The sequence below is a fragment of the Geotrypetes seraphini genome, chromosome 16 (assembly GCF_902459505.1).
Source record: "Geotrypetes seraphini chromosome 16, aGeoSer1.1, whole genome shotgun sequence".
In the NCBI taxonomy this organism is placed as follows: domain Eukaryota; kingdom Metazoa; phylum Chordata; class Amphibia; order Gymnophiona; family Dermophiidae; genus Geotrypetes; species Geotrypetes seraphini.
Window position 1 is genome coordinate 46,524,143 of NC_047099.1, and position 13,300 is coordinate 46,537,442.

General features: G+C 45.6%; 2 protein-coding genes across 2 annotated transcripts; one reads left to right on the forward strand and one right to left on the reverse strand.

Annotated features, from left to right (window-relative positions):
• Position 1: 1 nt before the first annotated feature.
• CCDC130 (coiled-coil domain containing 130) lies at positions 2-7,816 on the forward strand. Its single transcript, XM_033923855.1, has 9 exons — positions 2-146; positions 4,392-4,445; positions 4,735-4,817; positions 5,037-5,092; positions 5,292-5,352; positions 5,944-6,086; positions 6,200-6,372; positions 6,566-6,704; positions 7,025-7,816. The coding sequence occupies exons 1-9, from the start codon at positions 144-146 to the stop codon at positions 7,369-7,371; spliced, it is 1,059 nt and encodes a 352-aa protein (XP_033779746.1). The 5' UTR covers positions 2-143; the 3' UTR covers positions 7,372-7,816.
• Positions 7,817-8,256: 440 nt separating this feature from the next.
• Positions 8,257-12,836, reverse strand: LOC117350002 (surfeit locus protein 4-like). Its single transcript, XM_033923856.1, has 6 exons — positions 12,786-12,836; positions 10,882-11,068; positions 10,606-10,682; positions 9,770-9,813; positions 9,086-9,272; positions 8,257-8,639 (listed from the first exon to the last, which is right to left on the reverse strand). The coding sequence occupies exons 1-6, from the start codon at positions 12,834-12,836 to the stop codon at positions 8,373-8,375; spliced, it is 813 nt and encodes a 270-aa protein (XP_033779747.1). The 3' UTR covers positions 8,257-8,372.
• Between the last annotated feature and the right edge of the window lie 464 nt (positions 12,837-13,300).

Here is a 13,300-nt window from a genome sequence, read left to right on the forward strand (position 1 = left end):
GGAAGCGAGCGCCATTAGCATCCGTTCTGGAATTTGGCGTCGGGGTTCTGGAAGCGGAATTCCGTTGCACGCGGCGAGAACCGACCGTTGCACCTGGAAAGCTTGGCATTGCAAAGGTTTTCTAGACGAGCCAAAACGTCAACATGGTGAGGAAACATTGAGGCTTTGCTCCTGTCTGCAACCGAGCTCTAGGAGGGTCCTTGTAGTCAGGACTTCTGCTACATGTCGGTCAAGTGTGCATCGCCCCCCATGTCACGTTGGGGGAGTATAAGCTCAGGAGCCTTGAATTTGTGTGCATGCCACTCCATGAAGTTGAAGGTTTCACTGGTACAGTAACATCTCAACATGACAGTAGATAACAAAAAATGGAATTGCTGTAACTTCTTGAAAGTCCTCTTGGAACTCCATAATCCTTAGACATGGAGGGAAAAGTCCCCCCAAAACCTCACCACCCAATCACTTGAAAGACTGTATTAAACACTTATCTTTTGTATATAGTTCTTTGGCCTCGACGTGCCACGTTTCAAAATTTCTTCAGGAAGTCAAATGGTAACAGCGAAAGACTCTTAAGTCTTCCAGAATGGGTGTCAGTCTTTGGTCTAGTTTGCAATTCAGCTTTCAGTGAACTTCTGATATCTGCTCTGTTACAAATCTTGGTATCATCAGCAAAAAGGCAAACCTTTCCTTCTAACCCTTCAGCAATGTCACTCACAAACATATTGAACAGGATCGGCCCCAGCACCAAACCCTGAGGGACTCCACTACTCGCCTTTCCTTCCACCGAGCAACTTCCATTAACCACCACCCTCTGGCGTCTGTCCATCAACCAGTTTCTAATCCAGTTCAACATTTTGGGTCCTAACTTCAGCCTTTCAAGTTTGTTCAAGAGCCTCTTATGAGGAACCGTGTCAAAGTCTTTGCTGAAATCTAAGTAAATTACATCTAGCATATGTCCTCAATCCTGCTCTCTGGTCACCCAATCAAAAAATTCAATCGGATTTGTTTGACAAGATTTACCTTTAGTAAAGCCATGTTGCCTCAGATAACTTATTCGATTCTAGGAAGTTCACTATCCTTTCTTTCAGCAACACTTCCATTATTTTTCCAACAACTGACGTGAGGCTTACTGGCCTGTAGTTTCCCGCTTCATCCCTGTGACCACTTTTGTGAATAGGGAACACATCCGTTCTCCTCCAATCCCTGGGAACCACTTCTGTCTCCAGAGATTTGTTGAACAAGTCTTTAATAGGACTCGTCAGAACCTCTCTGAGCTCCCTTAGTATCCTGGGATGGATCCCGTCTGGTCCCATTGCTTTGTCTACCTTCAGTTTTTCAAATTGCTCATAAACACTCTCCTCCGTGAACGGCGCAGAATCTACTCCATTTTCTTGTGTAGCTTTGCCAGACAATCTCGGTCCTTCTCCAGGATTTTCTTCTGTGAACACAGAAGTATTTGTTTGGCACATTTGCTTTTTCCTCATCACTCTCCACATATCAGTTCCCAGCATCTTTTAGTTTAGCAATTCCATTTTTCATCTTCCTCCTTTCACTAATATATCTGAAAAAATTTTTGTCTCCCTTTTTTAATATTTTTAGCCATTTGTTCTTCCGCCAGACGTATCTCTCTCTTGGCTTCATTCAGTTTCACCCTGTAGTCCTTTCTGCACTTTTCTTCTTGGTTTTTAAAATATTTCATGAATGCCAACTCTTTTGCCTTTATTTTCTCCGCCACTAGTTTGGAGAACCACATATCGGTTTCCTTTTTCTCTTGTTTTATTTGTTTTCTTCACATAAAGATCCATAGCCATTTTTTATCGCTCCTCTCAGCTTAGACCGTTTTTCCACTTCTCTTATGTCCTGCCATCCTAACAGCTCTTTCTTCAGGTACTCTCCCATTTAATTAAAGTCTGTACGTTTGAAATCTAGGATTTTTGTGCAGCCACCCTTCACTTTAGCTATTATATCAAACCAAACTGTGTGATGATCGCTACTTCCCAGGTGAACACCCACTCATACATTAGAGATACTCTCCCCATTTGTGAAGACCAGATCCAATATCACTTTTTTCCTCGTGGGTTCCGTCACCATTTGTCTTAGCAGAGCCTCTTGAAAAGCATCCACAATCTCCCTACTTCTTTCTGATTCCACAGATGGAACTTTCCAGTCCACATCCGGCAGGTTGAAATCTCTCAATAGCAGCACCTCCTCTTTCTTTCTAAACTTTTGGATATCCACAATCAGATCTTTATCTTTTTTAATTTTTTTTTTAAATTCTTTATTTGTTTTTGAAATCAAATACAAGGTGCAAACAGTTGAACATCCAGTAAAATAACATATTGTACTCTATTCCAACAAATAATATAGAGCTGTTTAAACCCCCTCCCTCCCACCTCCCCTCCTGGATGTGTATAACAATCATTCATGAATCAAAGGGAAATAATGTTAGTAATTTGCATTCATATCTTACAATACTTTGTTAAAGAGCCCCAAATTTCCTTGAATTTGTTATGGTGTCCCCTCTGTAAAGAATTAACCTTTTCCTATCATAATAAATTTTACGTTGCGCTGGTTCCAATCGTAATTATTTTAACAAAGTTTTGTATTATTCACCATTATCATTTACGGCTATTATAAACATAATGTAAATAAGTCATAAGCCTGTAAATTCAAATAGTTTGTGTTCCTGGCTCTTTATTAGTCCATACAGACTGTTTATCCACTGTCTGTCATTTTTGGAATGTCCCGTCATCCGGGACACACGATAGGAAAAGGTTAATATTTTCAAACCTATATATCTAGCATAAGGAGTCCCACCGGAAACTATAATTTAAGTTATCCCAACTTTTCCAGTTTTTCATTATAAGCTGCATGGCTACTCCTGTCATGATGAGAAGCAATTTATTCTGGTTTGCATTAATTGGTCTCTTGGGGAATAATATCATTCCAAACAATATTACATCATATGTCTTGAATCCCTGGAGGGTGTTTTCCCCTATAACAGCCTCCGGAAGAGCGTTCCAGTTTTCTACCACTCTTTGGGTGAAGAAGAACTTCCTTACATTTGTATGGAATCTATCCCCTTTTAACTTTAGAGTGCCCACTCTACCTTGGAGAGGGTGAACAACCTGTCCTTATCTATTAAGTCTATTCCCTTCATTATCTTGAATGTTTCGATCATGTCCCCTCTCAGTCTCCCTCTTTTCAAGGGAAAATAGGCCCAGTTCTTCTAGACTGACCGTCAACCCTGTCAGTTTCCCATCTTCGTTTCCTGCGTACGTATCCCGGTATGTTTGTATCCTATCCATGGGATTCATTGAACCATGTCTCTGTGATAGCAACAATATCCAGGTCTGCATCTAACATTAGGGCTTGCAGATCATGAACTTTGTTGCTTAGATTGCGAGCATTTGTGGTCATCGCTTTCCAGGTAGTTTTCAGCGGTAATCATTTTTGTATAGTTTTTTGTTTTGTTTCACTTCCCATTGCAATGCTAAGAAGTGAGTTGCTAATATTGTTTGTGTTGCAATCTTTACTACCATCACATCTTGTCTTTTGCTGGGGTGGTCTCTATAATTGTCCTTCATACATATGCCACCCCCTACCTTCTAGTTTAAATGCCTAGAAACATATTGCCTAAATTTCTCTGCAAGGTACAGTCCATCCAGTCTGCCCAGCAAGATCAACTCATAGCATAAAGTATGATGTGATACTACATTTGCATATTTGATTTTGATTTGTCCTTACCATTTTCTAGGCTAAGCCCATAAAAGTCTGCCTGGCTCTAGCCTTGTTTTCCAACTACTGAAGCTGACTCTGTCCAGCCACGAGCAGGACACAGAATGTAGAAGTCTCTCAATTACTGGTGTTGCTGTCTAATCACTGCTAAGCTGGTTTGGTTCCATGCCTTCCCTACAGGAATAACCACAGCTAGTGTGTGGCATTTCATTGGCAGGAGGTAATGGCACAAGCTGGGTTTCAGTTCACAGCCTGTAGATGTTACACAGGATCCTTTGTTATAATAGAAAAAGCCCATCTGGTTCTGTGTCATAGATGTCCAGAGTTTGACTCTGCTAACAGGAAAATCCCCATGTCTGTGCAACTGTACTGCAGAATACTCAACCATTTTGAAAAAAATTAAGTCCTAGAAAAAGATTTACATTGGGTCCAGCATGCATTTTTGGAGTATGAGCTCTGGTTTGAAAATTGGGACTTGCATTTAAAGGAGTTCTGAGCTTGTACTGGATAAAGATAGTGCTCTGTACATTCTGGAGATCCACTGATGTGATACAGGGCATAAGAGGTGATCGCAACAATCCAATGAGCTGTTTCTCTCTTTAGTAATTTCAGTTGTCTCTGTCAGAATGTTATGTCATCTTTTCTTTTTTTGCTAGGGTGAGAGAAAAGGTGTCAACAAATATTATCCTCCGGATTTTGACCCAGCAAAGGTAAAGATGGCATTGTGGTGGTGGGGCATTAAAAAAAAACATTGCGAGTGCTCTCAGATGGTCCTCTGCCATGGACATGTAGTCATTTCACAATTGCAGATCATGATTTTTTCTTGATATAGTAGTGACACAGCAGAAAAAGAGTTCTGAAGTTTTGGACATGACATATCTCATACCTTTAGTTACCATCACCCTGTTTCTTTTTGTTCAGCCTCTCGCATGGTGTTTGTACAGAAGCTGATTCACAAACCTGTAGTCTTTTTTTACCTTTTCTTTCTTTTTTTCACAGCATGGCTCCATCAATGGCTACCAGAAGAGCCATCCCCTGCGGGAGAGAGCTCGCAAGCTCTCACAGGGAATTCTCATCATCAGGTGAGCCACACTTTCATTGCTTTCCTCAGGAATGCTGGAGTATGGTAATGGAGGGAGGTCCAGGGTAATGAGCTGATTCACTATAGGCTCAACCTCACATGTCTGCACAGTTTGTAATTTGAATCCTTGTTTGGGAAGGTGATCTTCTGGTTGTAGCTGGGAGGACAGAATTTAAGTACTGAAATGTTGCTGAATACATCTGCTCTCTGTTTTTCATAGGTTTGAGATGCCCTATAATATCTGGTGTGATGGCTGTAAGAATCACATTGGCATGGGTAGGTGGCATAGGCTTTCCCGTTTGACACTTTTGGGCTGTGCCTTGTGAGCAGATGTTGCACAAGACAAGCAGAATTCAGGTTCTGTGGGGGTAACAGTCAGAGCGAGAGCTCGTGTTAAGGGGCTGTGACTGACAAGGATGTCATGAGATGGAACCTGTGCTTGAAAGGGTCTGTCTCTCTCTCTCATGTTTTCCAGGTGTCAGATACAATGCAGAAAAAAAGAAGGTTGGGAATTACTATACAACCCCTATCTACAGGTGAAACAAAACTGGGGACGGGTTATGTTCAATTTACACGACCACATCAGAACAGTACATGCATCAGCTGAAATACAAGAATAAATCAAACAACCCTCCTCTTGTACACTAGGGAAGACAAAGCCATGGATTCTTAGTCAGCAATAAACATGTCACTCCTTATCAATTTGAAGCCTGATTCCTTTTGTTTCCATGAGGAGGTTCAGAAATCTGTACGATCAGCCAGTTGCATTTTCAGGATATCCATTATGGTTTATGAAGACATAAGTGAGAAATTTGCATACAGTGGAGGAGGCCTTTAGGATGTGTCCAGGAAGCATTGATTTAAGTGGCTGCCATAGATGAGGCTGACTGGGAAGAGTTGGGGGTCACTATGGGAAACCTCAGTGAATTTCAAGAGGGTTTTGTGCTGGGCAGTGAGGAACAAGCAAAGGAATCCTTCATTGCCTCAGTTGGAGTATGCAGTTTTGCAGAAACCACTGAAAGGTTTCATGTGTGGGGGAGGGGGGATTTCCCGTACTTTAAATCTGAATCTTCTGCCCTAGAAGCTGCAAAACCCAATCTTACTGCCTCCCTCTGTCTCTGGGACAGGTTTCGTATGAAGTGTCACCTGTGTGACAATCACATCGAGATACAGACGGATCCTGCTAGCTGTGACTATGTGATTGTCAGTGGAGCACAGCGGAAGGAAGAGCGCTGGGACATGAAGGACAACGAACAGATCCTGACCACAGGTTGGTGATTTTCTCACTAGGAAAGGCTCCAGAGCAGCGAACAATGCCTTAGGCAAGATCATCTGTATTGGGCACTCTTAAGATGGAAATAAATATTCTTGTGCTTTTCCTAGAACATGAAGAGAAAAAGAAGCTCGAGACAGATGCCATGTATCGCCTGGAGCACGGTAGCGAGGATCAGCAGAAACTGCAGCGAGCCATCCCCACACTCTCCAATATCCAGGAAGCCCAGAATGCTTGGAAGGATGATTTCACCCTGAACAGCATGCTGAGGCGGAAGTTCAGGGTACAGGATCCTATGTCTTTGACCTAAAATGTCTGTCTCTATCTAATCTAATATTTGTGAGCCTAAACAGGCTCTAGGCGACTTGAAAAGGGTAGATAGGGCAGAGGGGAAATAGGAGACCTAATCGTACTAAGCAGAAGGGCCACATCTAAGCTGTATTCCTAATGGCCCTTTATCCATTTCTTCACCATAGGAAGAGAAAAAAACACTGAAGGAGGAAGAGGAGAGAGATCAAGCCCTGCTGCGCAAAGCTTCGCTCAGCATCCCCTTAGTGAAGGAATGTGAGGAGGACCGCCGGCTCGCAACGCTACTCAAGTACCGCAGCCTGGACTGTACGTATGCTCTGGGTGCCAGTCAGCTTCTTGGGATATTTGGAATGAATGTGCAAGCATTACCTCCACTGCAGACAAGTTGATGTAATCTGTTCAAGCAAGCAAGAACTTGAATTATTATTAATAAATGGGGTGGGTGGGAGGGAAGGGATTATTTTATACTTTAAGGTTTATAAGTAAGATTGTCAAGTGAATTGTTTAAAAATTTTTCTGATTGCTTATTATACACTTGTTGTAAGATATGAAAATGAATAAAGATTTACAAATATGAAACCATGCAAGGAATTCTAATCCCTCTTCTGCCTCTTGTCTCCTTCTAGCATATGAAAATAAACAGAAGTTGAAACGTAGTGAGATCGCCAGTCGTTCCTGGTTCCTCTCCAGCCACACTCCAGTTATGAACAGCAAAGTGAGTGAAGCCATTAAAAAGATGGACCTCGGACGGAAGGCGACGCTCAGTGGAACTGATGGCACAGCCAGCCATATGGGGATTGTGCGACGGAAGTCAAGGGCTGCTTCTGTGCCAGACTCAGATAGCAGTAATGTGTCTCGGGGAGAAAGTATGGATTCAGGGCTGCAGAACAGCACCATACCTGAAGGTCCTGGCATTTCTACGGCTTTGGTGGCAGACTACATGTACTCCAGCTCGGACTCTGAAGCTGCTTGAGCTCTCCTGTGCCCACTGTGGTGGGAAAGGGGGGTAGGACGTGCTATAGGACTGGGCTTTTGGCATTGGTCACCTACTTTCTACTGATTTAGCAGCATGTCTTATTTAAAGGTGTAGATTTTGCACGAGAGGTGCAGTAGCAGTGCTCTGCCTTGGGAATTTCAGATGAATAGCTGGTCCTTGAGTTCAGCTCTCGGCATCCATTCATCGGCTCGCTCCTGACCCTCCATTACAAGCAAATCTGAAGGACAGGTAGCGAGAGGCACCAGACTTGGCCCCAGCTGCACTGGGCCTAATTAAAATCCATCCGTAACTGCCTGTGGCACTTATACAAGTTGCATCTTGTGAAATTAAGTAGCAGCAGGTGGGAATCTGAAGGTTAGATACAAGCTTATTTCTAACATACAAATATAATGTTAAATAAATAGAACATCAGTCCACACTAGCATTTTCAAGTGTTATTCAGATGCTTTCAGAGAAATGAATATATTTAAAATGGTTTTTACAAGGCTTAACTCGATGAGCCTGCCTAAGTGCTACACCACAGTCATTTAAAGGAAGATGCTCCTGTCCTGGCTCTGAGCACCACCCAACCCTGGAGAGCAAAGTGTAGTGTTTAATAAAACCAACCACCTGCGTCACCTTGAGACAAGACCCAAAACAAAATGCACGTGTACTATTAAAAGTATCAGGTCCTGCAGTTCTCCTTATATCACCAAGGGGAACTCGTCCTCAGCATCTACGCTGTAAATCCAAGAGTCCCAGTACGGGGGAACTCCTGGCCCAAAATATCCCAGCAGCACACAAAGGACCATAGAATTTGTTTTAATTTATAAAAGGTCTTCAACTTTGTTTTTAATAGAAAAAAGACTATCTCACTAAGGCAACCGTGAACAACGATAGTTTTATATCACATACAAATGGAAAAATACATAAAATGGACTAAGTTAATACAAAAATCTTTGTGAGAAGGTGGTGGCAGCGGCAGGTCTGGTCCGTCTCTACCACTTCTTTTTGTGCTCGTCCATAGACACTCCACCAGGCCCCAAAGCCACCACCAGGAGAAGCCCTCCTATGACCGACATGGTCTGGAAAAAGTCATACTTGAGAAAGTCGTGGAGGGGTCTGTACGTGGGGATGTTCCAGAAAGCATTCTGCACCAGGTTTATGATCAGAAGCCAGACCACCAGCGTCAATGCAGCGAGTTTGGTCTTAAAGCCGACTGCCACAAGAATGATCAACGCCATGCCAAAGATGTCCTGAAAAATCTACATGAGAGACAGCAAAAGATTTTCATTTCTCGGGCAGACAGAAAAGAAAACAGGTGAAGAAATCTGGGGGAAAACCTCCCTCTTCTCCCCCAAAGCACAGCTCCACATCCTTTCTAGGTCTCTTTTCCAGCAAGCATGCAATCCATGGGACATGGAGGAATACACGAGAAACATTAGCAGCAGAAGCTACAAAGCAAATGTTCCTGAACTCCGGGGGGAGGCACTTAGTAACATAGTAGATGACGGCAGATAAAGACCCAAATGGTACATCCAGTCTGCCCAACCTAATTCAATCTAAACATTTTTTTTTTTTCTTCTTAGCTATTTCTGGGCGAGAATCCAAAGCTCTGCCCGGTTTGTGATTAGGTTCCAACTACTGTAAACTACAGAAGTCTCCGTCAAAATTCACTCCAGTCCATCTACACCTTCCCACTATCACTTACAGTGAATGCACTGGCTTCCAAGTGCAGCAGAGTCATGAACATGAGGACCAGCAGGACTCGGCCTCCCAGCTGCATGTACTGCCGTGGAGAGTTATCTGTCATGGTTGGGACCCCAGCAAACATGGACTTCCCTTCTGACCGAGACTCTGCCAGTAAAAGCAACAATCCGCCTCCCAGAGCAAGGTTCCTGCAGTACAGATGGAGCAAAATGCAGCTCAAGTCACATTCTCTTACAATATATATAGAGAGAGGAGGGGGCTGTTGCGCTGCTTGACACTTGTGTGAGCACAGAAGTGATAATTGCTAGAAAGTCCCATCCCCAACGGCCTACAATATCCCCTTTACACAAAAAGGAGCAGATTAGTTTCCAGTTTATTAAAATTTGTTTTACTGCCTTATCAGACTTCAAAGCAGATGTACATAAGAAACAAAAGTAAAACATAGAGGCCGAGAACAATTAACTAATAAAACAGCAACAAGAAAATGGCAAAACTGACCTTAAACTAACTGGCACAAGAGGAAGGTGGAGAACTACAATAAATTGAAAGGAAAGAACGAAAGGATGGGGCAGCAGACTGATCCAAATTGAAAAAAAACCTTAAAAGAACGGTCATACTTAGAAAGTTTTACGGTATTCTGGTTATCCCCATCCCATCTCATGAAATGACTACAGAGAAAACTCACCTCATTAAGAACTTGAAGTCCCATAAGATACTGTATGCAATAGTCTGAATGAGAGAAAATAAACTTATTAGCTATATCAGCTACGATTCCACAACAACCGCTTTAGAGGCCGAATAAAACCAGGGGTTTTTCGGTCCAGCTGAAATGGATCGGCTACTGAAACTGGCCCTGCTTCCATCACAGCCTCCTCTCCCCCAGTGGCCTAGTTCCTCCTGCCCCCATCGGCTGTGCTGTAACAATAGCGTCCAAGACTGATACGGGAGGTCATGGTTGCCATTTTTTAATTGGGAATGGTATGAACAACAGCAACTTGCTCCTGCTCAGGCTACTCTTAATTCCAAAATGGCAGCTGCTGTGAGAAATTGTAGGCCACCATTTTTACAGTGTAGGAACTGGGAATATTTCTTCCCCCAAACACCACTAGATCACCAGGGCCTTTACAAGGTAGGTCCGGGGAGGAAGGCGGAGTGATGGGTGGACTGGGGAGAGGCTGGCTTGCAGCAATGGTGGTGGGACAGGGCTACAGTTTTGGCTTTCCACTGAAACCGCACAGGCTTTTTCAGCCAAAACCCAAATCCACATTTCAAAGCAGTTTTGGTGCCAAAACCAAAATTCAGCTGGCCTCTATTTAGTGCTATTATCACATCTAAAATATAGTATTAATTGGCAATTAATGTCAGCTATGAAGTCGGGTCTCTAGCCAAGGAGTATCAAGCAGAGCACCTCCTATCTGGCATCTCTCAGGAGCACTAGTTTGGGCATTCCACCGCCAAACTTCAAGGTGATAAGGCTGGGCGTTCTGACCTTACGGCTGTCGGGTCTGGTGTGTGACTCACCTGCATGAAGATAATGCCAAAGAGCCCAAAGCAAGCATAGGGAACAAACTTCCGGGCCAGTACCAGCACACACCCCACTGCAGAAGCCAAGAAAGGGACAGAAATTAGAATCCAAAAGAAGTGCAGGAGAGAGACTTGACTTTTAATCCAAGTAGGGGGAAGAGAAAGAAAACACTGATCTCTGCAGTCTTCTGCCCTCCTCCCCTCCTCCTCCCCCCCATAGAGACCCTCGCAGAGTTCTGCTAATACACTTCTCCGAGATTAGCAAGCTCTTACCTAACTGTCCCAACATGTTGATTAATACAAAGAGCGTAGCCAGAATGGTCCCACATCCCCAGGACACGTCAATGTAATCCCTCTGTTCATTCCACTGAAACCACATGCGTACTCCATCCTCCAGAAAGGTACAGATCAGACAGAGGTGTGCAAGGTGAGGTAGATATCGCTTCGTCACTCGCAGGAACTGGGAGAGGGGGACAGAAAAGTCTACATCAGCTACTTATTTCTTTCACCATTTCATTGACTATGGTGTACAAATCAAACAATAAAATAACCCTTGATCCCCTACTGATCAAGCTGCGATCCACCCAAATTATCAGTGGCAGAAATAAAGTACAATAGCTCTCAGCATATTATGCGTCTCTCGCTGAAATCTTTCACATCATTCAAACAATTTGGTTTGCTCTCTGGTTCTACCATTGATTCCCATTTAGTGGAATAAAACTAATTCAGTCTTGCGTGGCTGGGCCTCTTGCGAACAGTGTCAAATGAAAAGGCTGTTTGCAAGAGGCCCAGCCAAGCAACACTGAATTCATGAGGGCACAGTAGTTTTGCCACGGATGCAAAGTGTTACAACGCTATCTAGCGACACAGGCTTCAGTGTTATAGCCGAAACACCGAGCGAGTCTGAAAGGATATGTTATATGGACTGATACTTATTTCTGGATGTGTTGTATTGATTTGAAACTCAACACTGTCATAGGTTGATGGGCACAGTTCCCTCCCCACTTTTTCTCTTTTGTTTGCACCCACAACCCCAGGGTGATGAGGCTGTAGCTTTAACCACTGTGCCACACTCTCCCCCCTTTATTCCACCCAGTGATGTGCTCAATGATCAATTCTGCACCTATCATGCCCCAGGAGGAGACCTTTGATGACTTTTATAAACATACTTAGCAATTTTCTCACATAAAAGGAGAAGAACGTTTCGTAAACGTGGCTGCACAGCTCTTGTGAGAATTTCCAGGCAGACTACCCTTATGCCCTATCTCCACTGGGGGTCTTTGTACCTGCTCCCCTAAATCCCTCCCCAATACATCATCTCCCCTATATCCTCCCTCCTGCATAACAAGCATCTCTCCCTCCCCCACCCTACAAATGAGCCCCTCTCCCCCTCCCCAAACTAGGGCCTCCCGCCCACCCACCAGCCAGCCCTTCTCCCCTAGCCTCTCCCCCCCTCCCACACCCTACAAACCAGCCCCTCTCCCCAAACTAGGGCCTCCCGCCCACCCACCAACCAGCCCCTAACCCTCTCCCCCTTCACAAACCATGCCCTCCCCCTCAAGCCAGCCCTTCTCCCCCTCCCCACCCTACAAACCAGCCCCTCCCCAAACCAGGGCCTCCCCAGCCCCTAACCCCCTCCCCCTTCACAAACCAGGCCCTCCCCCTCAAGCCAGCCCTTCTCCCCCTCCCCACCCTACAAACCAGCCCCTCTCCCCCTCCCCAAATCAGCCCCTCTCCCCCTCCCCAAACCAGGGCCTCCCCCAGCCCCTAATCCCCTCCCCCTTCACAAACCAGGCCCTCCCCCTCAAGCCAACCCTTCTCCCCCTCCCCACCCTACAAACCAGCCCCTCTCCCCCTCCCCAAATCAGCCCCTCTCCCCCTCCCCAAACCAGGGCCTCCCCCAGCCCCTAATCCCCTCCCCCTTCACAAACCAGGCCCTCCCCCTCAAGCCAACCCTTCTCCCCCTCCCCACCCTACAAACCAGCCCCTCTCCCCCTCCCCAAACCAGCCCCTCTCCCCCTCCCCAAACCAGCCCCTCCCCCAGCCCCCAATCCCCTCCCCCTTCACAAACCAGGCCCTCCCCCTCAAGCCAGCCCTTCTCCCCCTCCCCAAACCAGGCCCTCCCCCTTCTCCCCCAGCCCCTCTCCCGCTTGAAACAGCTCCTCGTCCCCGGGTACCTGGTCGGCGACGTCCTCGGCGGCCCCCATCAAGTCGCTCTTGGGGGGCATGGCGGCCACTGCGGGCGCTCTACTCAGCACCGAGAGAGAGCCCCGTGCGCGCACGCACACACCCGCGTAAGCACGCAGCCCGGCGTCTCATGCGCAGTCGCACAGCGCGAGCTCCGCAGTTGCCACGTAACGACAGTGGCCGACCACTCAGCGACCTACAGCTCGATACGTCAAAACTCGGCGCGCGAGCACGTCTCAGCCACGCTCTCGCCGCTGGACTGGGCGGAGCCGCGGAGGCAGCAAAGACCGCCCAGGATTGATTAATCATTGGAGGAAGGGGCGGGGCCTGAGACTTTATCGAGACAAAATTTGGACAAATGATATAAATAGTTGGATGTCTGCAAATAGGCTAAGGCTGAATGTATCTAAAACGCACATTTTGGTCCTCTAACAATAGCTTTCCTCTGGAGTTTACCATGACCGAGGGAGATGGTGCATGTGCAGTTAAGGATGGCGCCATCCAG